Below are 26748 nucleotides of genomic sequence, written 5' to 3'. Positions count from 1 at the left end.
AATTTATTACATATTTTATATGCTGTTATTATCATTTTATTAATAACAAACATTCAACAGCTCACATGTTCCTCTCACAGCTCTGTAATCAACTGCTACTGGAGGAGTGTAATAAATCTGTGGTTTCTATACATTTATTCATTTTTCTGATTTTATCATGGCTAACTGGATGTTTTCCTGAGTTCTCTATGTAGCAAATAGTTACTGAGCATTGACTGTGTCAACTCCTACGGTAGGAGCTGGTGTTACGAGAGCGAATACATTCTGTCCTCATAGATCCCTCGGGATGAAGGAAAAGAGAGACATCAAGCAACTCCCCCTACATGTACAGATATAGTGACAAACTGTTAAGTGGAGCATGAAGAAAAAGGGCAGGTTGCATGGTAGTTTTGAACAGGGAGATGTGAATTAGGTTGCTGTCTGGGGACAACACTTGGAGGAAATGAAACTTACTCTGAGTAGATGCCCACCTTTGTAAATGTCTAGGATCAGGAAAGGAGGAGGAGGTGGGGAAGGGAGGGTACAAGTTTGGGGAGGGGTGAGGAGAGGCGGGATGGTGGAGCCTGAGGACGGAAGGATGATGGTGGCAGGAAGGAGACAGAAGTGGTCCATGGATCACCTTGATCCTGTGAAAGCTTAGTTCCAGGTTTTGAGGGGAAGGATCTATTTTGGTTTTGTCCTTAGCCCTGGGACGTATCAACTGGTCCCAAGATTGGTCTTTACTCCTAAAGCAACACCCTCTGGCTTTTCAGTTAAAAGCCCAAGCCATCCAACAAGTCCCTGAATATTGGCAGGATTGATTTTTTCCAAAAGTGTTCCTTCCAGCATGAGGCAAATGCGGAAGTCTTTAGCCCCTGGACCTCCCATTCTGCTCTCCCCTGGGCTCCTCGGTACCCCATCTTGGGCATGCGCCAGTCGTGGATCAGCCGAGGACTCAAGGGGAGTTCCTATGCAGGAGTTGAGGCGCTCCCTCTCTGACCCCTTCCTTCTTCGGATTCCATCCTAAATTTCTAGCCACTCTGGCAACACTGAACTCTAGACTTTGCTGCCTCAGCCCAGTAAAATGTGGCTACTTTTCTGCTTGAACATTATGATGCCCTGCAAACTGGGATGTTTTTTTAGGAAAAAGTCAGTTAAACGTGAATCTCCCCAAATTTGCTTTCCTTCTCTCACTATCAAATCTTGTCAAAGTTCATCCTGTTTTAAGCTGAACTTCAGAGCCCTAAGGGACGTTTTTTAATGTGTATTTTCTATCCAGTGATTACAACTGTAGCAAGATAGTCCACTAAACGGTGACTCTGCTGTAACGGATACTGAAAAACAAATCGTCACTTTGTGAACTTTTATAGTCATTGACTTGGCCTATTAATTTATTCAGGGTTGCAAAGTAGGACTATACTAATTCCATTATCCCCTCTTTATTTACTACCTGGAGAATACCTGCAAAGAGAAATTCCCCCTCATCTTCTATTTGGTTCTTCTATTTGATCTGTACCTTGAAGTATAGATCACATGAGGAAAATAAAACAAATTCTTGATGTTTCCCTTCATTTATTAGTTTTCAAAATAATGAGTTGGTTCCTTCATCTGTCTCATAGGTAACCAATTAGATTTTTGCTTTTTAGTATTGTCACAAACCCATTCACTTAATGTTGTTTGTTTTTAAATTTTTTTTTTTTTTTATTTCTAGGAGAGAGAGACAGCGTGAGCAGGGGAGGGTCAGAGAGAGAGGGAGTCACAGACTCTGAAACAGGCTCCAGGCTCTGAGCTGGCAGTCAGCACAGAGCCTGACGCGGGGCTCGAACCCACGAACCGCGAGATCATGACCTAAGTGAAAGTCAGATGCTTAACCAACTAAGCCACCCAGGCGCCCGACGAACCCATTCACTTAAACATATTTAACATGTTGTGGCACTGCAGTTCCTATCTTTACTGATGCTACAATATTTCTATTTTTGGTCAGTAAGGGCCTCCTTGGAAGGCTCTGAGTCCTTGTGACATAATTCAGGGCTGCTTTTTTTTTTTTCTTTCTGGTATCATAACAGCTCACCTTATTTTCAATTTAATATAAGTTCATTTATCATCAGATTAAAATCTTACAGCTATTAATTCTGCAAAGAATTAGAATTTACCCTCTTTGATTTTAGGCCCACCAGAATCTATCTTCTTTTTCAAACTCTGGCATCAGCCAGGATTCCTCAGCTCCAAGTATCAGCTGATAAACAATCTGAGCGCAGGGACTGTATGTAATTCACCTCAGTCAAGCTTTTAGCTGTTAACATGTGGGAGGAGCTGCTTCATAAATACATACTGAGTTGAATTAGAACTATTCTTTAGAGCAAATCTAACAAATTTACTGCCTCTCATTTCTCCCCCTAGCCAGACATGTGGTGTAACAGACAGAAGACTCAGATTCATTTGTCAGCTGCTCTTCTCAGGCTACTTTCTTGCATTGCCTATTAATGTTCTTTCCAAATTAAAATCCACTGGTAAAAGCAGTTCCAACTTTCAATACTTTCTACATGATAAAAAGCATATTTTTATTAGGCTGGCGTGAGTTTTCTACCTGTTGACCTACTTCAGTTTGTTAAAAAGAATCCATGATTGTCTTTTAATCAGTCTGGATTTAAGAAAATAAACACAACAGTTTCTATATTCTATGTAGTTTCTATACTTCTATGTATGTGTTCTCTTTCAATCTTGTTAGTTCTTTCGTGTTCCTACATCTGATCTTTCACGGGCTGCACGCTTCCCATCCAGGTTCACGGGAAAAGCCTTCCTGAGGCTCACCAACCCCCCCTCCCTTTGTTCATTCACAGATTCCAAAGACTCAGAACAAAGAAGGAACAGCTCACTACAATACAGTGTAATGTGTGCATGGTATGACCGGGAGCGGAATGGCTGTTCCAGGAACAGGCGGAAATGTCCTCTGACCCAAAAGTGAGGTGTCAGAGACAGTGATTTCTATGCTGAGAAAAGGTGTTGAGTGAAAGACTCATCTATGTAGACAAGTGAAGCCCGCACATGTGATTTCCCTGAGCACTGTGCAAACATCCCAAGTCTACAAAAATCATGAAATCATGGCGTGTTGAAGAAACGGAAATTGCTCAGGGTGACCGGGCATCTCGATGCTCTTCTTCTGTTGAGGATGAGGAAAGGAAGAAAAATGATTGCAAAATGAGGATGTTTTCACAAGAACTGGAGAGAAGGAGCTCCGTAGTTATACTGAGGGCAACTGTCACAGCAATTCATCCACCATGAGAGAACACTATCTCCTGTGGCTTAACGGCCACTTCCCCAGGACATCTCAGACAGAGTTGCTTCCATTCAGTTTTGTTTCCTTTCTCTGCCTTTGTTTACCACTGTTTACTTTCCTTTGGGACATTCCGTAGGGCGGTGTTTCTTTACCACCAAACGTTTTCTCTTCTTGTTCTTTCTTCCACGAGTTATTTCCTTACCTACCTCTCTCGTCTAGATCTATAAACATGTTCACAGCTGCTATGGCCAAGGCATCCGAAATTTATACTTTCTCTTTGAACCCATAAAATTTAGCTTCTACTTCTCTCATTACTCAGGGAACAACTTCCAAGTTTTCAGACATAAAAGTAGAACACGCTCTTTGATATGGATTTTCCATTCACTTGATGTACCTTCATAACAAGTTACTGCCCTAACTCACCTGGATGGAGGCTAATAAAATTATGTGTGGCTCTCACAATAGCCACTGTCTCTACAAAATTCATCAGGGCAGCCTGCACCTAGAACGTCAGTGGACACACGCATTAGGCACAAGGAGGGGGACGGCATAAAAATGCATGCTACCTGAAAAAACAGCGTTAAAGACCCGCTTTAATGATGATAGAAATGCATTTCTCCTTTTCTAAGACATGAGCAATTGTCCAAACACAGCACTTTATGCTGTTATTATTAACAGTAATTCTCTAAGTGGAAAGTTATGATTTAATAGCAATAATATTTGTGCGGCTTTCAATTGTATACCTTCAACTAAGAGGGCTTAGCGTTCCAACCTTCCAAATTCCCCAGGCTTGAATTCAATGAGTCAATAGTGGAATTAATTCTCTCTCCTGTGCCCTTTCAGAACTCATTTGCTCTCCATTGCCCCTCCAAGCACATGGCACCACTTTCCAGATGCTTGTTCAAATCTGATAACTCAGGAGGCCTCACGTGCAATCAGTGAGATCTCTGAATCCACAGCTTCAATGTATGTGAGTCTGATGTAAGTCAAGAGAAGCCTCTCTCCTAACTGTTGGTGCTCAGGTCCTCATTGTCACTTGCACATGTGAGACTAGAAGCTTCCTGACACGTGTGCCCTTATTTTCAGCCTGAATGACCGTTCTCCAATAAAAACCGATCCTCTAAGCAATTCTCGGCTCTGTGCTTGATGAGGGTCTGCCCCTTCTCCTATTTGGACTGCCCTCCAGCCTCTCAAGTGAAAATATGTGCACTTCAGTTTCAAACCTATTGCTAGAAGTGTTCTGACACTAATCCCAATATCTCAATCACTATTCCTCCCATCCTACACTCGTGCTACCATATTTTACACTGAGTTTGTGTAATTTTTATGACATTGCCCCTTCTGACCTCTAGGGTCAAATACCCTGTATTATGTTGCCACAAATTGCTCGTTTCACATGTACTCATTCACGTACCCCCACACCCCGCATCTCCCTTTCTCTCTCTGAAATTAACAAGCAAATTGAGAGCCAGCTCTATAAGGGTCATCATGGATCCCTGGGCTGGAGCTGTTATTCATGGGGGTCTTGTATGTTACCTTGGCAATGTGTACATTGCTTTTTTGGCTTTTATTGTACAGTCAATACTATAAATTTTCCTTTGTGTTTTGTAACTTTGCAGCATTTGATATAATGTTGTGTTTGTATTTTGTTGTATAGAGTAAAAGGACTGTATTGAATAAACCTAGGATTAGAATGCAAAAAACACCACTATATATAATAATTCCCATTTATTAAGGAATCTACATCATTTTAGAATTTCTCCCTATACCCCATACCTAGTAGAGTTCTCTTTCAGCAAGTGTCAATAAATACTTAAAAGGTGAACCCATGTATGATTCATAGAGTTGTCAAGAGCACTGGCTTTGGAAAGTAACAGATGTGAATTTAAATCTTAGATCTCACACGAGCAGTCTGCGTAATGCTAGACAAAGTTCTTAATTTCTCTCAGGTTCACTTTCCCTCATGTCAGGGGACATGAAGCACCCTGGCCTACAGCACTCTTGAGGAGCGGCTCAGGCAAAGCCAAGAGTCACATTAACTTGGTGCAAGCGATCAGACACACAGGCTATGGGATGCATGCAATCCTCCAGGTTTTCCCAGGAGGCTCACTTAACTGCCAGCACGGACAGGAATCCTGTGACTGTGATCTAGGAGAGAGACCTTGACCACTCCCCAAAACCACTTTTCCTTTTTTATATAAGGATTTTAGGAGAATGGCCTTGTGTATCTGAAGAAAATCCAGACTGATCTTGGATCTGGGCTACTCTGGGGAGTGGCAGACAGAATGTCGTGGCTGTGCTCTTGTGCAGAGAGCACCTGCAGCTCTTCCTTCTGAGGAAAAGGGGAGCTGGTGGTCCCCACTTATATCTGTACCAGAACTGAGAGCAAGCCCTGGGGTTCATTCAGCAGACAATTCTGTTCCTCTCCTCTTACTCCAGCATAAAATGGTAATATTCATGCCCCTACTTCACTGTGTTGTGAGGTTTAAATCAGAAAATGCCTAAAAACAAAGTATCTGATACCTATTAACTATTTAATAAATGATAGTTACATAAAATCATGTTCTAATAAATTCATAGGTTGCAAGGCTGATACCATTAACAGGTGGATAATATAACTGAAGAATTAAAATATATTTGATCAAATACACTCAATAAGGCACTCACACCCAACCCATTCTGAGGTTCTTTTAGCTTATCTCTGATAAAACTTTTCTGTTGCTTATAATGTTTTCTCTTATCCAAAATTATACCACAGCCATTTTTATACCACAGCCATTTTACATGGACTCCTGTCATACCACTTTACCATACATGTTTATGTTTGAATTTAAATTCTTGTTGGCTCTCAGTACTGCTACTTTAATTGCAGGTCAATGAAAAAAAGGAAGTTGATTAAATGCGTAGACAATGTTCTCACTGCAATAGAGTGCAAATGTAGTCACAGGAAAAAGAATGTTCCACGGGATTGCGGATCAACGGAAGTGGAGGGAGATGTGGGTCATCATGCTGCATATGATAGCAAAGAACTCAAAGGACCCTGTTCCTCAGCAGCCCCTTCCAGGGGGACATAATGAGCCGTGCTTTAGTTTTGTAAAACCAATGTCAACAGACCTTTCCAACGAACATTGGATTTACACCCCAGATTGAATGTGTATCAAGGGTGTACAACTGGGAAACCTGTTTAATATTTCTAAGACTCTACTAAATGGGTGATTTTTAGGATGAAACTAGAATGTCTATAAAAACTGCATCTGACACAGAGTAAGGGCTCAAGAACTGTTAGCTATTTTTACACTGTGTTAAATAAATATTTTGCAAGGCGGATGCTCTGAGTAAGTAGAGGTATGACTATAAATATGAAGCCTCTGAAGTTTGTTGTGCTGCTTATCCATGGTGCAGCATGGGCTTTGCTAAACTCTACGATCCAAAGACAAATAAGACAGACTTTTGGGTTCTGTGTGTCAGAATTATGCTTCGGGGCAGGATGATTTTTTAAAGGGTGATTTTATTGAAACAGATCATTGTGAAGAAGGAGCTAACACATAACAGGAACTGCTGAGCTGAGCTGTTGGAGACAAGAGAGTAAGTGGGCAGATGGTGAGAAGCATGCTGCCTCAACTCCTCTCTGCGAATCAACAGCTGGACGGAGCCTGAGCCTGTGCATGGGTCCCAGAGTCCACCAGACCCAGCTGCAAACCCAGTGACATCACTTCCCATCAGCGTGGCTTGAACGCGTCCTAGTGCCTGAGATTTTAGCCTCCCTGTTTGCAAAGTGGGCTGGGGGAGGGAGGCGGGGGGAGGAGAGGGAATGGAGTAGTAACCTAAAAATGTTTACCTGGACTTGTAAAAAAATTATAAACTAACTGTGAATATAACGCTGTGAGAAGCACTCAAGAAAACGTCGCGACTTCTAGACTTTTTAAAAATTTAGTACTATTAAAATTAGTGTTATTGCCATGATTGTGATTACTGTTGATATTCACACTGTGATCGCTCTTCTGTAGGCTCCGGCGGGAACAAAAGGCTGGTCAGTTACTTCTAATGGGAGAGGAAGATGCCGGGAACATCACTAACTATTGCAAGGAGACGTGCAGTCTGGACAATGTGGTTTGTGTGACATGGTTTTGACAACGCCAACACGTCCCCTGCTCTCTGTATGACCTGCCTGCCAGCATGCAAATGAAGCAAACCAGAACCTAACTGGACTTACATCAAAAAGTGATAAACTATGTGTGACAAAAGCTTTAGTGGCTAAAAAGCTTTAGCTTTTAGCTGAATCGTGATATAGAGGAACTGAACAATCTCAGACTCTTTTCCGGATTCTTCCGTGTGCTAGGCGTGAGACACTGGTCAAATTACCGAGTCTCTCCAAACCTCAGACTGCTTATCTGGTAATTGTAGATCATATTAACTAACTCCTTATTCTATAATAAAAGAGAATCTAACAGGATGGTGTGACTTGAGGTAGGCAATCAATAACTCTCGGGCCCTTGGCCCACAAAAAGATATAATAAATTGCTTCATTAAGAGGAGACGAAGTGAAATCTGTGGTTTCTATCATTTTTTATGTGAAAGTATTTCAAACACATTTTATATTTTAGCAGAGGTCTTTACTTTTTCTACGAATTTATGTGGAGGGCACAGCATGTGTATAAGTTAGCTACATGGCATATTACTTTTAGGCTAGAGTCACCAACATTCTTTGGTGCTCTAACATTTGACTGGTTATACTAAATGGAACACTGTATCTTTTATTAAATTCAGGGTGCCTAAGTGAAACATCATCAGATATAGTCCAGTGAGGGGCGTAACTCTAATATTTGAAAGTTAGGACCTAGTTAACAATATGATATTTGGATAAATGGATTCACATATGTCCATAAACAGGTATCTGTTTGGACCTATCTTCATATAGATTGATCTATAAAATGCTTCCACTTCTGATTTAAAATGGAACACTAAATGCTAAGGTCAATATTGCCATGCACGGGCGCACGTGCGCACACACACACACACACACACACAAAACCTTTCTACAAAAATCATTCCTGTTTTCCTATCTCTTGACATAGCTATAAAGTCAACTTCGGTGTGCAGGTTGGCTTTTAAAACATCTCTTTTGATAGCTACGTCAGTGTGTTGGATAAACAAACACTTACTGTATGCACATCCGAACACCTCAATCCGCATTCCAATTCTGCCCCTGGGGTTCCACTCTAAAGGGATGAAGCGCAGAAATCGGGCTTTGATAGAAGGCTGGAGTCTATAGTACACAACACTGTCTGCATTTGCATTTCCTGAAAAGCCCTAAAAGGAAAAGGAAAGAAGGAAATCAATGCATTTGGAGAATATCCATTGCACCCTGTGGCCTATAGTGTCCACAAGCAATGTCTGATGTGTTTTTTTTTTAACTATAAAAATGGCTGCCTTCTTCAAAAAAAATTGTATTACCAGGACATTGTAATGTCCTTCTTTCCACAGAAGTCATGATGGGTCAAGCTGTTCTTTACATTGAGAGTAGATGAAATCCCATCTTCCCCATTAAGCCAGCTTTCAACATGATACCCTCAATAAACTTTGTTTCTATAAAGTACAAATTATACTTAAAAGCATTAACATTGTTAACAGCACAAAAATATTGAGAAAATCTCCCAGTATTAAAAAAGTAGGATCTGATTCAGCAAAGAAGTTGCCTGCATCACTGATGAATGATAAAAGTTAGGAACCTGTTTCCATTGTTTCATTTTCTCCTCTAAGTAACATAAACAAAAGTATCACCCAACATTCCATTCAGAACTACTAAACTACACTCTGAAAACAGGCTGTTCAACTTCACTGCACTGCCAGTACACAGATGAAGAACTGTTACGTGTCAAAGTAATTTAATAAAAAAATAACAAAAGTACCTGTATAAAAAAAAAAAAAGAACTGTTGAGGGAAATTAGAAGCAATAATAATTGGAAAGACCTATAATTAGACTTATAGACTCTAGAAACTGAAAGCTAAAAAGACCTTGGGAATGATGCTGAGCTAGCACAAAGTGAAGACGAGGAAATGAAAGGTCAGAAAGGTAGAAAATAACCCTCTGGTATTTGTAAAACTGCTGTACGTATGGTAAGACCAAGAGCTGCCTTCCTTCCGCAAAATCAGCATGCATCTGCCTGACACGGAGCTCACCTGCAAAAGCCACAAACCACAGCACCTAACACCTAAGAAGCTTTAGTTTTCTCCTCCATGACGAAGGGTAAGGCCTCATAAATGAAAAAGTTAGGGGGAAGCAGAAGTTGTTCTCAATAATTTATATTTACTTTTTTATGTCTTCTCCTCCTCCTCCCCTACCCAACCTCCCTTCCTCTTACTTCATTTTTTTCCCCTTCATCTCCTCCCTTTTGATTTTTTTTCAGCTGTAACAATCAGCAAATGTAGGAACAAAATAAGGGGTCTATTCAGGCTCTTGGTAAGTTTGCTGACCGTGACCAGATCAACAAATAAGACTGGCCTCATATAGATTTCACAAGACCAAGGTAAATACGTTAAGAATACCAATAGACAGGGAGCCTGCACATTTATCTACTTTTCTTTCTACTTCACTGATATCCCTTTAGCAGCATTTACCAAAATATTTTCTAAACATTTTTTCAAAAGGCTGGGTGTTTCATAGTCAAATTAATTTACTTTGACTCCCCTTATCAATTAATTCCTACTTCTTGCTCCCACCCCACCAATATTCCATACATCAGCTCTTAGGCTCACACACCACAGGCAGTTCTGTGATGGCACCTCCAAATTATATCCCAAGCCTGGACACCTCTCTTCATCTCAGCTATGACCACCCAGTTCAACAAAGTGTTATCTCACAAGAAAGAACTGCCTCAATGACCTCCTCCTCATCTCTTTTTTTCTCCTGTCCTGCAGCCCTTATCTCTTCCTCTCTGAGCAGTCAGAACAATTTTTAAAAGCGGGGTGCCTGGGTGGCTCAGTTGGTTAACCATCCAACTATGGCTCAAGTGATGATCTCATGGTTCACGAGTTTGAGCCCCGCGCCAGGCTCTGTGCTGACAGCTGGGAGCCTGGAGCCTGCTTCAGATTCTGTGTCTCCCTCTCTCTCCCCTTCCCCCACTCGCGTTGTCTCTCTCTCTCTCAAAACAAATAAACATTAATTTTTAAAAATTTTAAAGGTAAATTAAACCATGTAACCTCAACTGCTTTCTTTAGCACTGAGAACAAAAGCTAAGCTCCTTATCAAACACATATCCTTTGTCAACACCCTCCATCATGTTTGCACCACCCAGACTCCCTGGAACAGTCAAGCTCAGTCCTCCTTAGGGTCTTTGCGCCAGCTGTCCCTGCTACTCTGCAAGTTCTCTCATCAAGGTCTCTGCACAACCAGCATCTCTTGCCATTTCAGGCTTTGGTCAAAATACTCCCCCCTAAGTCAGGCTCTTGCTAATCACAGTTTCAACAGCAGTATACCTGGCACACCTCCGCATCTTATTTCTTATGTTATTTTTTTCATATCACTCCTTATTTGGGGTCTTCTTCTATTTGACTGTTTGTTTCTTTATCTTATCACACTAGAGGATGAGCTCCAGAAAGGGAAGACCTGTGCCCTCCATCCAGCGTACCTAGAACATGGCTTGGCTCAAAGTGGTTCGCGATAAAATATGTTTGATGTGTATGCTTGGGAAAGACTGAGCTTAAAAACGAAACAAACTTCAACAGGTTTCTTATGTACAGAACCTCTAAGAGCATGTCAACTGTGAATGTGCTAATGTGAACTATATCTCCCATGATAGGGATAGTTATCTAGTATGTTTTAGGCCCTCATTCTTAGCTACTGTTTCCCAGAACATAAATAGAATAGTGCTTAATCCCACAGTATTTTAACTCTGATAGTCAGACCCTTCCAGAAAGCTCCAGTCTTCTCACTGGTCAAAATTTCATCTCTGGGCGTTGGTGTGTGTCTCTGTGTGTGTGTGTGTGCGCGCATGCATAGGTATGTGCACGTGTGTGCGAGTGCATGTGCCTGTGTGTGTTTCCAGGCTCTCCAATCTCCAAATCAGGGAAATGTGTATCTAGGGTCGAGACTCTGGTCCACTGACATTCAGTCCTAATCAGGCCCTCTTTCACTTCGATTATATTTTCCTAGGTGCCACTGGCAGGCTAATACAATTTTGATTTCTTTCAGTGAACAGCTGGATGATGAATTAGATAACCTTCCAAAAGAGCTCATGTTTTTTCAACATTAATGTACATTCACAGATTTAGATAGATGCCACTATGATGCTCTCAACATCTTAAGGGATTAGGAGAAAAGATACACAGTGGCAATGGCAACACAGGTAGGTGGAATGGGGAGGTCTACGAGTGGCAGTCGTTCACATTTTACCTGATCAATTCATGAGTTATTTAAATTTTAAGAACATAAAGAAGAAATATAAGATGCTTAGCTTATATATGTAATAAAAATGTCTTGGCACATTTAAACTTTTAAGTAGCTTTTTCTTTTTTTTTAATTTTTTAAATGTTTTATTTACTTCTGAGAAAGAGACAGCATGAGCAGGAGAGGGTCAGAGAGAGAGGGAGACACAGAATCCGAAACAGGCTCCAGGCTCTGAGCTAGCTGTCAGCACAGAGCCCGACGTGGGACTCGAACCCATGAACCGTGAGATCATGACCTGAGCCGAAGTTGGGCGCTTAACGGACTGAGCCACCCAGGTGCCCCTAAGTAGTTTTTTCTTACAAAGGGCAAGGTAAATTATGAGGTGGGGGATATGGGATTTTTAGCATATTCTAGTTATATCTGGGTTTTTAAAAAATGAACGTGTATTAATTTTATAATAATTAGTAAAATGAAGTAAAACATAGATACAGGAAGTAGGTGCAGCAACACTACAGGCAGAACACTATGGTGGAATGCTCTGGGTACCTTAAATAACTTCCTAGGATCAATGTCATCAAGAGAACATGAATCATTGCTAGTGATTAAATATTAGTTAACTGAGCAATAATATTTGTCTTGTTTTGCTCCTCATGGTGAAATTTCTTCAATACATAAGATAAAGACTTTGCTGTGGAATTCTGTATTTAATAGGCATTTGTTTCAGAATGTTAGTGAATGAGGGATGCGGTTGATGTTACATTACCTTATAAATGAAAAGTTCTATGCATACTATCAGGTCTCAAAGGTATTTCCTTTGCCTAAGAGATATTCTTCAATTTGGTACGAATACCTTTTTCAAACCAATGCAAATTCATGAAGAATGCATTGATTTAAACTGCTCTTTAAAAAAAATAAATAACTTCATTATGTGGATGTTTATGCCTTCATTTTTTCCCTAATTTTTAAAATGTTTATTCATTTTTGAGAGCGAGAGAGACAGAGCATGAATGGGGGAGGGGCAAAAAGAGAGGGAGACACAGAATCTGAAGCCGACTCCGCAACGTTAATGCAGAGTCTGATGTCCCATGAGGAGCTCAAACCATGAAACCGCAAGATCATGAGCCAGAGTCAGACCTTAACTGAGTGAGCCACCCAGGTGCCCTTTCTTACAAAGGGCAAGAGAAATTATGAGGTGGGGGATACGGGGTTTTTAGGAAATTTCAGTCATATCTGGATTTTTTTTAATGAACATGTATTGATTTTGTTTTAGATTCTTTCCTTTTGTTGTAGATTCTGAACTTTGGTGTCTATTAGAATTACGTGAGGAACTGTTTAAAAATCCAGTTTTTAAGTGGGTGATGGGCACTGAGGAGAGCACTTGTTGGGTTGAGCGCTGGGTGTTGTATGTAAGCAATTTGAAGATAAATTATATTTTTAAAAAATGCAATTTCTAGATCCTGATCCTTGCTCAATCTGCAAGTGGGGCCCTGGAATCTGCATTTCTAATGCATGCCAAGCCAATTTGGGCTTCTGGTCTTTAGCTGGTTTTGAAATTTTTTCTGGCTTGTGGATAAGCCTTGCTTTTTCCCCCTCCTTATATCATTGCAAAACTTCAGAGAGGGAAAAGATTTTAGGAGAATGGTTCACCAGGGCTAACTTCTAAGGGGAGAAATAGGTAGCACATGTGCTCTGTGTTATCAATCTAAAGGTCTTCAGTGTGCAATTCTGTGACTCCGGGTCAAGTGCAAGAGAAATATATTATGCAGCTGTAATACTTCCATCAACTCTGTGAGGTAGTCACTTTTGTACCCACTTTAAAACTGAGGATAATGAAAATTAAAGAAGTTGTTTGCCGAAAGCCACATGGCTAAGAAGTAGCAGAGTAAGAATTTAATCCCAGGCTTTGCTGACTCCAGAGCACATAATTTAGCTAAGCTGTCAATAGCCCTCCTTCCAACAGAACATGAAAGCAAACAAGTCACCCTAGAGAAAGCTTGATATTTTATCTGAGGCTCCCCTGCTCTTTCTCGTAATTTACATTTAAAATCTTTGACACGTTGAGAGTAAGGCAACTTAGATTATTGCCGAGCACAGCTCTACCAGTTAACTTTTATAGACAAAAGGACAGTTCCATAAACTTTACATTTTCTCAAAATTATTGGAGCAGAATAAAAATAAAAGACAAATGTCCAATAATCAATAGGACTCTAGCATAAAATGACAACTTCCTAACAGCTACGAAATATAAAAGAATATGCCAGTATTTCAGCAAATGTATGAAACACCTACAAGTAGAATTAAGGTCATGTGTCTTATGTGACAAAAATAAAAAAGACTTAATGGTATTTTTCTTTTCTTTGAGACTTCATTTTCAAGCTCAATGAGGTATTCATAGATGGTTTAAAAATGCATTCTAACCGAGATAATTTATGAAGTTAATGAATTAAAGTTTTTCACAAGATTTTAAGTATTTCCATAATGATTCTAAAGTTTATGAAGAGGTATAATAGCATTCATCTATTTTATAAATATTAATTGAGCAACTCATCTATGAAAGTCAAGATGCATAAAGCGAAATGCCCATATGGCAGTTCATAAGGGGATCCAAAACACTGCTGTAATAAATCAGAAACATGGGACCACTTACATGTAGTTATATAGCAGGCTGTGTAATTGCATAAAAATTGGTTTAGTTCCCACCAAAATAAACAGCAATACTAATATAAATTCAACATGACAAGCAAGCAAACATGAAAATCCTCTGACCTCTCTTGTTACGAGAATTCAGGTGACTTACATATGACCTATTTCCAAGAACAACTCATTCTGACACAGTCAGCTGACATGCAGACACTAAATGCATTATAACAACATGCTATCTAATGGAAGTCAGCCCTTTGTTTTATGATGTTGGTTATAAATATTTACCACGTGTGCCAGTGTGCCTCCCAGGAGACTGTCTCGTCTAAAAAACCAAAAAAATAAATAAATAATTACAAAGCAAAGAAAAAATAAGAACTCCTGGAAAGTGGGGAATTTGCTAGCATAAACCCAGGTAAGAATAACTTGTAGACATATGTTGAACGAGCTTCTTGTAATTGTATGTATAAATGCTGATTCTCTCTTAAGTTGAGTGTGAATGGCATTCATTTATTGTAATAGAGAAACAGCAATGAGGGTAGAGAAATCAAATTAGAAAGTTAAGGTTTGTCCTGTGTATATGATAAGTATCAAATTTCAATATAAGAATACAGAATTTTATTAATATAAAATTGGTTTCTACCACCCCTTCTGCTCTGAAAATACTACCTTTAAAATATTTATAAGAAGGATACCAAACTATTGGCAATATTTCAGTAAGGCCCCATGTCTTGGCCATTATATTAGACTCTGTGAAGAAACCAAGTTGTAAACTACACTGTTTCAGCCCTTTTAGCATAGAAAGGTTTCAGTTCTCAAGATGGAAAGGTCAGATGGCAAGAGCCAAAAAGCATGTGAAAGATACAGCCTTGGCTAGAGTCTGTAACTATTGTTCAGAGACAGCAATAAATTGGAAGACACATGGATAGGTCATTACTCTTAAATTTATATTAGGATAAAATATGTCTAGTTTTTTGAAAGACTAAAATTTTACTAAAATGGAAAATAAATTTCAGCTTTAAAAAAATCCTCATAGTATGGTAATGGTAGACTAGGAAATTCTGAACATTCCTCCTACTAGAAAAGTCATACAAAATAAAAAATAGGGAATGAAGTGCTCAAAGATAATAAAATATCAAATGTCCAAGATCTGGAAGAAGAAGAAAACCTAAGGATAGAGCCCTACCTTTGAGACTCTTTTCTCTTTCTAGGATTCCTGGAGAGAACCTGCGATACAAAGAACCTGAACATGAGACCTTTTTACAACTTCATAGGGTTAAAGCCAAAATTTTAGTTCTAGGTGCCCCAAGGATGAGAACAGCCTGTAAGCTTCCACAGATTTTGTATTGGAACTCTAAGGGTCTACGGCTTAGGATAAAGGGTAAATCAGAGACAGACAACTCCTTAGAGGACCTAAAATTCAGCTTCCTACCTTCTCAATCTATGCAATAACATTAAGATGCTCAGAGATGTCTCCTGCTCATTTCTACCTATAGAAGCAAATGTAGTTAGATTCTGGAGAAAGATACCTTTCTAGGTTGCAAATTGTTCATTTTTCATACATAATGTCCTACACACAACAGAAAGTAAGAAAGCAACAGTGAAAACTGTTCTTAAAGGGAAATTCGGAGTCGTGGATACACATACACATATTAGTAAACAGGAAAGGCATCAGCTCTGTATTTAAAGAGCTTGGAAATCATGACTGTACTCTAAGCACCAAGAAAGCTGGACAGACTGAAAATCAATGACTTTTCTTAGTCCTGTCAGAAAACTGAGGTTCTTTGGTGCTATGGATTGGATTGTGTCCCTCCAACATTCATATTAAGGCCCTAACCCCAATGTGATGTATTTGAAAGTGGGGCCTTTGGGACATCATTAGGTTTAGATGAAGTCATGAGGGTGGGGTCCCCACGATGGGATTAGCGTCATATCATGAGAAAAGTGTCTGCAAGCCAGGAAGTGGGTTCCGATCAGGAACAATTTGAATCCACGGGAAACCTGATCTTGGACTTTCCAAATTCCATAACTGCGAAAACTGAATGTCTGTTGTTTAAGCCACCCAGTCTGCAGTGTTTTGTGGCCGCAGCCTAGGCTGACTAAAGCATATGGCAAACTAGTGTCTGGAGAGACAACACTAACCAAAGAGTCAGACCTGAGGTCTGTTCACCTACAGCAGAAGCCACTGGTACCAGACACTGATAGGGCTGCTTATGTGATAATATTGACAAACTCATGGAGGCTAAGTGTGGACTGGCAAGACAGAGAGAAACTCCTGGGAACCACAGTCTTAGAGGGCCCCCACATTTTGTGAACTTGACTTTCAGGAAACTTCCATGTTCTCCATGAAGATCAGAAAGATTCCCTCCTGTCTCCTGCAGGGAAAGGGAAAGGTGATCATTGTGAAATATGCTCCAAGTGTTCAGTGTTCTGCACAACTGAGGCCTACTGTCTAGGGGAAAAGACTTTGCCAGAGCCTCATCCCCATTAGGGAAGAACATTCTTCCCATTCTGGCTTCCCTACTCTCCCTGTCCCACCTAAGGAACAGTCAACAGGAGTCAGTAGCCAGGAAAAGAAGTAAGGGGCAGGAGGGGAATGAGCCATGCCCCAGAGAAACACTAGTGAAGGTCACATTCCCCAGACAGAAGCCCACTACAAACGCTGACATTTAGTGGGACTATCACAGAATGCTCTCATACCCTCATATCCTATCATCAAACCAATAGAACTCCAGTATAATAATACTGGGGAACAGCTGAAAGCACTGTAAACATGGCCCACCTCTGAAGAGGACCCCAATGTCAAGAGGAGAGACAAAAACAAGAGTACTGAGTGAATCTGAAGCTTCTGGCACCTACGACGCCTACAGCAAACATTAAATACAGCCCAATTCCTCACCAGGTTATATAAACCCTCACACAAAACTTCTATTCACTTCAGTTCCCATTACTAAATACAACGTGTCCAAGGATACCTGGGGGGCTCAGTCAGTCAAGGGTCTGACTTTAACTCAGGTCATGATCTCACAGTTTATGAGTTCGAGCCCCACACTGGGCTCTGACAGCTCAGAGCCTGGAGACTGCTTCAGATTCTGTGTCTCCCTCTCTCTCTGCCCCTCCCCTGCGCATGCTCTGTCTCTCACTCTCAAAAATAAACATTAAACAAACAAAAAGTTAAATACAACATGTCTAGATTTCAGAAAGAAAATGCAAGGTATGCCAGAAGGCAAGAAAAAAAAAAAAAAAACACTGCAGGGACAAAACAGTCATAACCAGACTTACCTACATCTCAGATGTTGGAATTATCAGACTAGGAATTTAAAACAACTCTGCCTAATATGCTAAAGGTTCTAATGGGACAAGTGGACAGCATGCAAGAAAGATGTGTAAGATAACAGAGAGATGAAAATTCTAAGGAAGAACCACAGGCAAATACCATAAATCAAAACAACATGACAGAAACAGAGAATGTCTTTGATGGGCACATCAATAAATTCAACACAACGAAGGAAAGAATCAGTGAGCTCGAAGATAAGAAAATAGAAACTTCCTGAACTACAATGCCAAAAGGAAAAAAGCAGAAGGGAATATCCAAGACAGGTGGATAATTGCAAAAACTGTAACATGTGCATAAGTTCTAATATCAGAAGGAGTGGAAGAAATATCTGAATAATGGCCAATGACTTTCCAAAATTAATGACAGACCCCAAAGTAGGCCCAGGAATTTCAAAGAGTAACAAGCAGGTTATAAATAAAAATAAACTCTATACTGAGTCATAATATAATCAAACTTCAGAAAGCCAAAGATACAGAGAACATTTCTAAAGAAGCAGAGAAAAGCAAATACCTTACCTAAGAGGAACAAGTGTAAGAATTATATTGGACTTCTCATCAGAAAACATGCAAGCAGGAAGAGAGTGAAGTAAATACTTAAAGTATTGAAAGAAACAAAAATAAACTTAGAATTCTATACCTGGAGAAATTCTCCCTCAAAAGTGAAGAAAAAAATAAAAACTTTCTCAGACAAAATTCAACAGAAGGCACTGCTACCAGACTTGCTCTGCAAAACATATTTCAAAGAAGTTCTTTATACAAAAGTTAAATGATACAGGTCAGAAACATGCAGAGAAAGCAAGAGCACTTGAGAAGGGAATAAAAGAAGCTAAGATAAAATAATTTTTCTCATTGTTAGTTACAAGATAACTGTCTAAAGAAAGATTAGCAAAAATATGTTGGGTGATGATAGTATTTGGATAAATTAAATGGATGGCATCAAAACTGCAAGGGACAAGAGGGACGGATTGGGAATACTCTAAGATACCTGCACTACTTATTAAGCAGTATGCTGTTATTTGAAGATGGACTTTGACAGGCAAGGGTAGTCACTAAAAATTTTTTTAAATATATCAGTATGGAAAGAGATAAAATTGAATCATATAAAATTCTCAAACTCAAATAACACATTATAAAGTAGGGAGCAAGAAACAAAAAGACAAATGCAACAAATGGAAAACAGTTACAAACATGGTAGATATGAATCCAAATATATCAATAATCACTTTAAAAGTGAATGGTCTAAATACTATATTAAAAGACAGAGACTGTCAGAATATAAAGAAAGATAAGACCAACTATATTTCATCTACAAGGAATTCACTTTCAATATAAAGGCTAAAATACATTAAAAGTAAAAGGATAGAGATTTACCATGCTAATGTCAAAAATCTAAAAATAGCAAAATTAAAACCATCAGATCAACAAAACTGCATATCAGAATAGTTCAAGGACTAGGAGTTTCGGGGGGGGGAGGCTTGGGTGTCTCAGTTGGTTGAGTGTCCGACTTTAGCTCAGGTCATGATCTCATAGCTCGTGAGTTTGAGCCCTGCGATGAGGTCAGTGCTGACGGCCTGGAGCCTGAAGCCTGCTTCAGATTCTGTCTCTGTCCCTCTCTGCCCTTCCCCCTGCTTCAAAAATAAATAAACATTACAAAAATAAAGAAAGAAAAGAACTGGCAGCTTTCAAACCAAAACTCTATGAGGCTTGGAAGCATGGCATTAAAGGATGGTGTATAAAGTAAAAATGAGGAATTTGTTTAATGTTTAACTTTACATGATTGGTTATTACAATGGGGGTTTTTCCAGATGGCAGGGGACTGATTATAAGTAGTTATCTTATGCCATCTTTAGGACGATGACTTAAATTTCACTTACGTTCATGAAATAATCTAGATTTAGTTTTGCTTATGTGGCTTAAATGGTTTTGTCTGCTCATGGAATTTTCAAGTTTGGTTTTCATTTTGTATTTTAGCCTAACACTATCACCAATCTGAAGAAAGCTGGAGTAACCATGTTAATTTCAAACAAAGCAGCCTGCAGAACAAGAAGGATTATCAGAGATAAACAGGCACATTGTATAATGGCACAGCAATCAAGTTTCCAACATGGTATAACAATCCTCTATGTATAGCACGTAACAACAAAGAGTCAAACAAAATACATGAAGCATACTGATAGAACCTCAGGGAGAAATAGACAAATCCATTATTATAGTTGGAGTAGTTGATACATCAAAAAGACAGAAAAACAGTAAGAATATAGAAGACCTGTATATCAGTATTACTCAACTGGATTGAATTGACATTTTAGAATATTCCAACAGCAGAAACAGTCTTGTAAAGATCACATGAAACATTCACCAAAATGGACCATGTTATGGCCCTAACCACACCTTTACAAATTAAAAAAAATTATAAACTGTACAAAGTATGCTCTCAAATAACAATAGGATTAAACTAGAAATCAGTAACAGAATGATAGCTAGAAAGCCCCAAGATATTTGGAAATAACTCAAAGGTTAAGACAGATGTCCCAAGTGAAATTTTTAAAAATTGACCTAAGTGAAAATAAAAATATGATTTATCAAAATTTGTGAGATATAGCAGCATTTGGAGCAAAAACGCATATATTTTTTAAAAACCCCAAAGATCTGAGTAAATCAGTTTCCACCCTATGAAACTGGAGAATGTAGAGCTATATGTCTAAAATAAGCAGAAGAAAAGAAATAATAAAAATTAGAGCAAATAAATGAAAGTGAAAACAGGGAAACAGAGAAAATCAACAAAATCAAAAGCTCTTTCTTGGAAAAGTTTGCTGAAATTGATAAATCCCTACTCATGCTGCCCAAGGAAATAAGAAAGACCCAAATTACCAATTTCACAAGTGGATGAGAAGTCACTGGTACTGAGCACATGAGCATCAAAAGAGAAAAGGCAGAAAGTTAATGAGCTAATAAGGATGGGTGGTAAGATATGAGGGAAAAAATACAGTAAATTAAAACCAAGAATGTAACACAAAGTAAATGATAAAAATAAAGCCCTGAAAGAACATTGAAATTAATGACACCCTAGCTAGACTGATCAAGGAAAAAAAGAGACACAAATAATCGATATCAGGAATTCTAAAGAGCATCCTACTATGATCCCATACAAGTTAAAATGATAATAAGAGGTTATTTTTAATGATTTTTGAAAATTAAGTGAACTAATTTCAAACAAACAGCAATGTACCAAAACAGATGAAAAACAGGAAAATCTGAGTAGCATATTTCTACTGGCAAAATTAAATGCATAGTTAAAAAATATTCACACGTGGAAAATTCCAGGCCCTGACGCCTTCCCTTGTGAATTCTTCCTAATATTTAAGGACAAGTAACAGGAATCTTATACAAACACCTCCAAAGAGGAGAAAAACAGAATGCTTCCCAACTTGTTTTGTGAGGCTAGCCTAACCTTGATATCAAAATCTGACAAAAACTTACAAGAAGGAAAATAAAAGCCAATCTTATTCATAATCACATATCCAACTGTCCTTTAAAATTAATTGCAAAATTGCTATAGAATATAGAAATTAAAGGTTAATAGTACATACCTTAATCAAGTTTCTGCCAGAAACATAAGAATTGCTTAATATTTAAGAATCCTTCAACGTGGGGCGCCTGGGTGGCTCAGTCGGTTAAGCATCCGACTTTGGCTCAGGTCATGATCACACGGTTTGTGGGTTGGAGCCCCGCATCGGGCTCTGTGCTGACGGCTAGCTCAGGGCCTGGAGCCTGCTTCAGATTTTATATCTCTCTTACCCTTCCCTGCTCACACTGTCTCTCCCTCTCTGCTCACACTGTCTCTCTCTCGCTCGCTCGCTCGCTCTCTCAGAAATAAATAAAAAACATTAAAAAATTTGTATTAAATAAAAAAATAATCCTTCAATGTAACTAATCAAGCAGAAGAAAATATGATCTTCTAAACAGATACAGGAAGAGCATTTGATTAAATTCAACATCTAAACATGATTAAAACTTGTAGCCAAAAAGAGAATTTCTAAATCTGCAAGGGATATCTGTAAAAAGCCTTACAGCAAGCTGTCACAGTCTAGAAGAAGTGTGGAGATCTGCTTTGAGTTTGGGAATCAAAGTATGTTCTCTATAGGCCCCTTCATTCAACATGAAGTCAATATTCTAATTAGGGTAAGAAAAATATTTAACAATAATATGCATTGGAAAGAAAGAAAGAAGCCTGCTGTCATTCATAGTTTGCATGATTATGTATAGAAAATGTTTTACCCCCTAGAGTGTGTTTAGCAACTCTGATGAATGAAAGTCTATATATAAATATGAGTTGAATTTACACACCTATTAGAATGGCCCAAATCCGCAACACTAACAGCACCAAATACTGGTGAGAATGTGAAGTAATAGAAACTTGCATCCACTGTTAGTGAACACATAAAGGGACAGGAATCACCAAGATACTCTTGAAGAAAAACAAAGCTAGAGGATTTTCCTTACTGGATATCAAGTTTCAAAATGGCACAAAAATAATAGAATGTCATATTGGCAGGAGGTTACTCAAAGAGACCAATGGAACACAACAGAGAATCCAGAAACTGACTGAACATCTATAAAGAATGGATTTTGACAATGTTTGTGATGCAGAGCAGTGAAAGAACAGCAAACAAGCAATAAACCACCTCTTCTAAATGTACAGTGCTGGGTCAATCAAACATCTACACTGAGGAAAAAGAAGAAAAAAGAAAAGAGGGGGGAAAGGAAAGGCGACACTACCTTAAATCATGCGCAGAAAGGAATTCCAGTAAGACTGTAAATCTAAATGTGAAAGGCGAAACAAAAAAGTTAGCCAAAGATGTGCTAGAGGACAGCGTAGCTGGATATCTTCACACCCCGGAGGAGGGCAAAGGTGTCTTTAACATGACATAAAACGAAAGGTTGACACATAAGGGGAAAGGTTGAAAATCAGAATATATGGAACTAAGAACTTCTGTTCATTAAATGAACACCTTTAACACCTTTAAAGATATTAAACTAGTGAAAAGAGAAGCCACAGAATCGAAGAACCTAGTTTTCAGTATATCAGTGTCAGAATTTAGGAGAGAACTAGTAAGCGATAAAAAAAAAAAAGGGGGGGACAAGGAAATACCTAAATGACTAACAAACCTATGCCACGGTGTCCAACCTCATTAGGCGCAGGGCTTTGCAAATTAAAACCATAGTGAAAGTTCTGCACACCAACCAGAGTAGCTAAAATTGAGGGAAACAATAAAAAGCTAAAATTAAAAGAAAATTGACAATACCAATGTTGTCAAGAATGTGGAAGAAATGGAATTTTCTACACTGCTGTTAGTAGTGTAAATTAACACAATGTCCATAAAAAGTCTTTCACATATTCCACTAAAGGTAAACACACACTTATTTTAGGCGCCAGCAATCCCCTTCGCAAGAGTGTGTCCCACAGAAAGCAGGCATTGTATAGCAAATGCATAGAAATGTTCTTTAAGTATTATTCAGGATAGTCTCCAAATCCAGCTCATGTGTCTATTTGTAGAATGGATAAAGGCATTCAGATATGTTTATATAATGAGATTTTGTAAAGCAATGAAAACAAATCAGTTATACACAACAGAATGTTAACCCAGGTAGTCAGATGTAAAGAGGCGTATATTGCATGACTTGTTTTGTACAGAATTCAAAACAACCATTACAGTCATGATAGTGATTTAGGGAAAAGAGGGAGGTAGTAGTGGCCAGGAAGGGATGAAAGGAGGGGTCTGAGATATTGTAATATTCTTGGCCTAGGTAATATTTACATAAGTATGTTCACTTTTTGATAATTCACTGATGTGTTTGTGTGTGTGTGTGCGTGCATGCACGCATGTGGGTAGCTTTTGTCTTTTAGGATGTGTGTTGTACCTCACTATGAAAAGTTAAATGAAAATAATGTTAACTTCGTCAAAATGTAAGTCCTAAATGCTTTAAAAAAATAGTTCAATCGAGACAATCAAGTTTTTTTTTTTTTTATGTTTTATTTATCTTTGAGGGAGAGAGAGAGAGATCAAGGGAGGGACAGAGAGAGAGACACACACAGAATCCCAAGACAGGCTCCAGGCTCTGAGCTAGCTGTCAGAATAGAGCCCAATGTAGGGCTGGATGTCATGAACCATGAGATCATGACCTGAGCCGAAGTTGGATGCTTACCCAACTGAGCCACCCAGGCGCCCAAAGACAATCAAGATTTAAACTTGCATGTATTTATCCAAAAGCAAAAAGATAAGATTCTGAAGAATACTTCATTAAGACTGTATTTTTCACTTTTGTGCTTTTCTATAGATCATTAAGAACACGATGAGAAGTACCTTTCAGCTTCAGATTTTAGACACCATATAATTTTTCATGCATTATACCATAAAGAGCTCTATTAACATCTTTCCTTTTACCATTAATATTACAAAGAATAATGGCATTCTTATGACCATTACCATTAAAATAACTATTGTTCAGTGATGAAAGAAAACTACTGCTCTCTATTAGAGATATTATAAAATTTAAAATAAATTATTCCTCACCTCTACATTCTATTAATGTTTTTATACAGTCTTTCCAATACATTGATTGGTCTTCTGGGTGCTTCAAAATGCCGTTTATTTATTAAGTGACTGTTAATCATTTTTTCCAAGTACAAACTTAAATATGTGTTTTAGAAAGAGACTTAAAAAGCAACCAATCTTTCCAGCAGAATAAAACAAAATACCCACTTCATTATACTTAATTTGCAAAACTGAAACATTTAAAAGCTTGGATAGAGTTCAGTCAGCCCTCAGGGTTCCTTATAGCTTTAGGTTCTCATTTTGGTCTCTGAAACCATTCATTATTTAACGTACATTAAATACATTATAGTACTAATGTATATTGTATGCACACTAATGTATATTGCAATGTACACTGTGATGTACACTAAATACTGTATGCAAAATTTAACTGCTAAACACTGTATCTTCACTTAGACCAAAACCTAAACTTTTATAGAAGCTTGTCCCTCAAAGAAGCCATATAACCTGGCATGTCTAACTGTAATCGTCAGTCTTAGCAGATAGAAAGATGAATGGCCTCTAAAGTATTTAAGTTGGTGCCAACTTTAAATTTTACCAAATATTTTTAGAACACCTGGACTAAAATACAATGTGGTATTATTTTGGGTTGTTTGACCCTCAGAGCCTGTATAATTTGGTCACACAATTAAAATTTCATTACACAGTCAAAGAAGCGACTACTTTATTTAGTAATAACATAATCGGGGAGCAAAATGTGGACTTTCTTAACCTATTCTTCACCAAAGAAACATACCCGTATGCCCTCTGGGAACAGAGGATAAATAAATGCATGCACCAGACAATGGGTTAGAGAGACTGGCACAAAAGTGTTTTTATTTCAATCAATAATAACACCTGCCTACTTACATTGCCTTTTGAAACACTGCCAGACGTAACAAAACAACAAAACAAACCAGTAAATGGCTCCCATACCCATGGGCACCTTGATACAGATAAATGGAACAAAGAACACAGAGAACTTAAATGCCTTAATGCATGTGCTCCATTTTTAATGCTAGGATGTCTGCAATTTGGGAAGTTATTTCCTCTACTCAACACAGACGACATAAACTCATTTGTTTTGTGTTCAAACAAATACTGCTTTTATCTCTATACACAACTTTTTTCAAGCCCCAATAATCATTATTCCAACAACAACTGAAACATTAATAATGCCTTCAATCCCACTCCATAAAGAGAAATTAAGGATGTCCATCAAACTTTTGACCAAGACACCTTGGTTCTCCCTGGAAAAGGACAGACAATCACATACAAGTGTGGCTCAGAATAGTTAGGGACCTGAGTAGCTGGAGAAACTTGAAGGAGCTATATTCCTAAGCCTCCATGTCTTCATCTATAAATTGGGGATAGAAATAATTACTTCTGAAGTTTGAACTACAAATTAAGTAAAGAGGTTAACATCTACCTGGCTCAATAAACCTCAATAAATTGCAGTTGTGGTTGCTGTGGTGTGGTGATCTCATGCTGGCACATGGCACACTGTCACTCACAGCTAATGAGAGGGACTGAATGGCATTATTTGGGTTTAATACCTGAGCCTCCTAGCTAAACAGTCAAAAGAGAAATAGCAACTTCTCCAATGTCCCCTGATGAAAGTGACAATCCCACTTAGGAAATAAAGCCTAATACTTATTTGGGGATTATGGACAATATTATTTTAACCTCAAGACAAAAATATTAAGAAAATAGTTCCCAGAAAAGTTGCTTAAACAAAAATAGTTTTAATTTCTTGAAGGCAAAGTCTTCTTTTTTAACTAGTTTGCATTTGAATAAAAAGTTGGGGAATTCTACTTGAGTCCATGTAACTTTAGTACCATGCAGCCATAGAAGATTCCTAAATGTCCATATTATTTGTTTCAGTGCAACTGAGATTAGTTGATGAGCATTTTAAAAATATTTCAAAAGTGTGTAATAAATTGAAACATACATAACTTTTATTAGAAATATTTGTATGCATCCTCAAAGTCAGTTTATTAAACACCATGCATGTGGTTTCAATGGTACTGTACAGGTTTTCAAACTCTCCTTATTTGAGTTTTAAGAAACTCCATTATTTATAATACAGAATAGAACAGCCATTAATTATTTCCTTAAGAAACTGATAAAATGCCTTCCTCTCCATAGATTTAAAAAAAACCTAAAATGAATGAATCTGAGGGCAACCTCTACGTGAATTCTACTAGAATGGCACAGTATTGAGGCTCATTAATTAATACTTAAATGACATTTAATGTTTAATGTTTATTGTTCTATAATACACTCAAATTTTCCTTCGACTTCTTCCGAAACAGTCAGAAATTCTTAGGCCACAAATGTAACATTTATGAATAAAGGAATGACAGACACCATGACCTATTCTGGCTTTGTTCTCTCAGGTATGAAAATCACGTTCCATAGAAGAGGAGGAAGTGTCTCCTCTGACCAAGTGCACCTTCTGCAATTCCCCAGGGACTCACATTTCAATTGAGTAACAGGTAGTAAATGAGGCAATACTGCACAGAGCACATGTG

The 26748-nt window shown here is 38.4% G+C and overlaps 1 protein-coding gene and 1 long non-coding RNA gene across 4 annotated transcripts in view; one reads left to right on the top strand and one right to left on the bottom strand.

Annotated features, from left to right (window-relative positions):
• CNTNAP4 (contactin associated protein family member 4) overlaps window positions 1–26748 on the bottom strand; it is a 252739-nt gene that overhangs the window by 115931 nt on the left and 110060 nt on the right. For all 3 annotated transcript variants that reach the window (XM_039227582.1, XM_039227589.1, XM_039227596.1), the window contains exon 4: window positions 8419–8566. In XM_039227582.1, the coding sequence (XP_039083513.1) occupies window positions 8419–8566 (148 nt within the window). The remainder of the gene's footprint in view (window positions 1–8418; window positions 8567–26748) is intronic.
• LOC120228935 lies at window positions 9209–11601 on the top strand. Its single transcript, XR_005527628.1, has 4 exons — window positions 9209–9503; window positions 9664–9783; window positions 10838–10934; window positions 11448–11601. It is a non-coding gene; the product is annotated as an uncharacterized LOC120228935 (long non-coding RNA).

The sequence above is a fragment of the Hyaena hyaena genome, unplaced genomic scaffold (genome assembly GCF_003009895.1).
Source record: "Hyaena hyaena isolate Hyena2069 unplaced genomic scaffold, ASM300989v1 scaffold_1, whole genome shotgun sequence".
Taxonomy (NCBI): Eukaryota; Metazoa; Chordata; class Mammalia; order Carnivora; family Hyaenidae; genus Hyaena; species Hyaena hyaena.
This window is presented reverse-complemented; position numbering and strand designations above follow the sequence as displayed.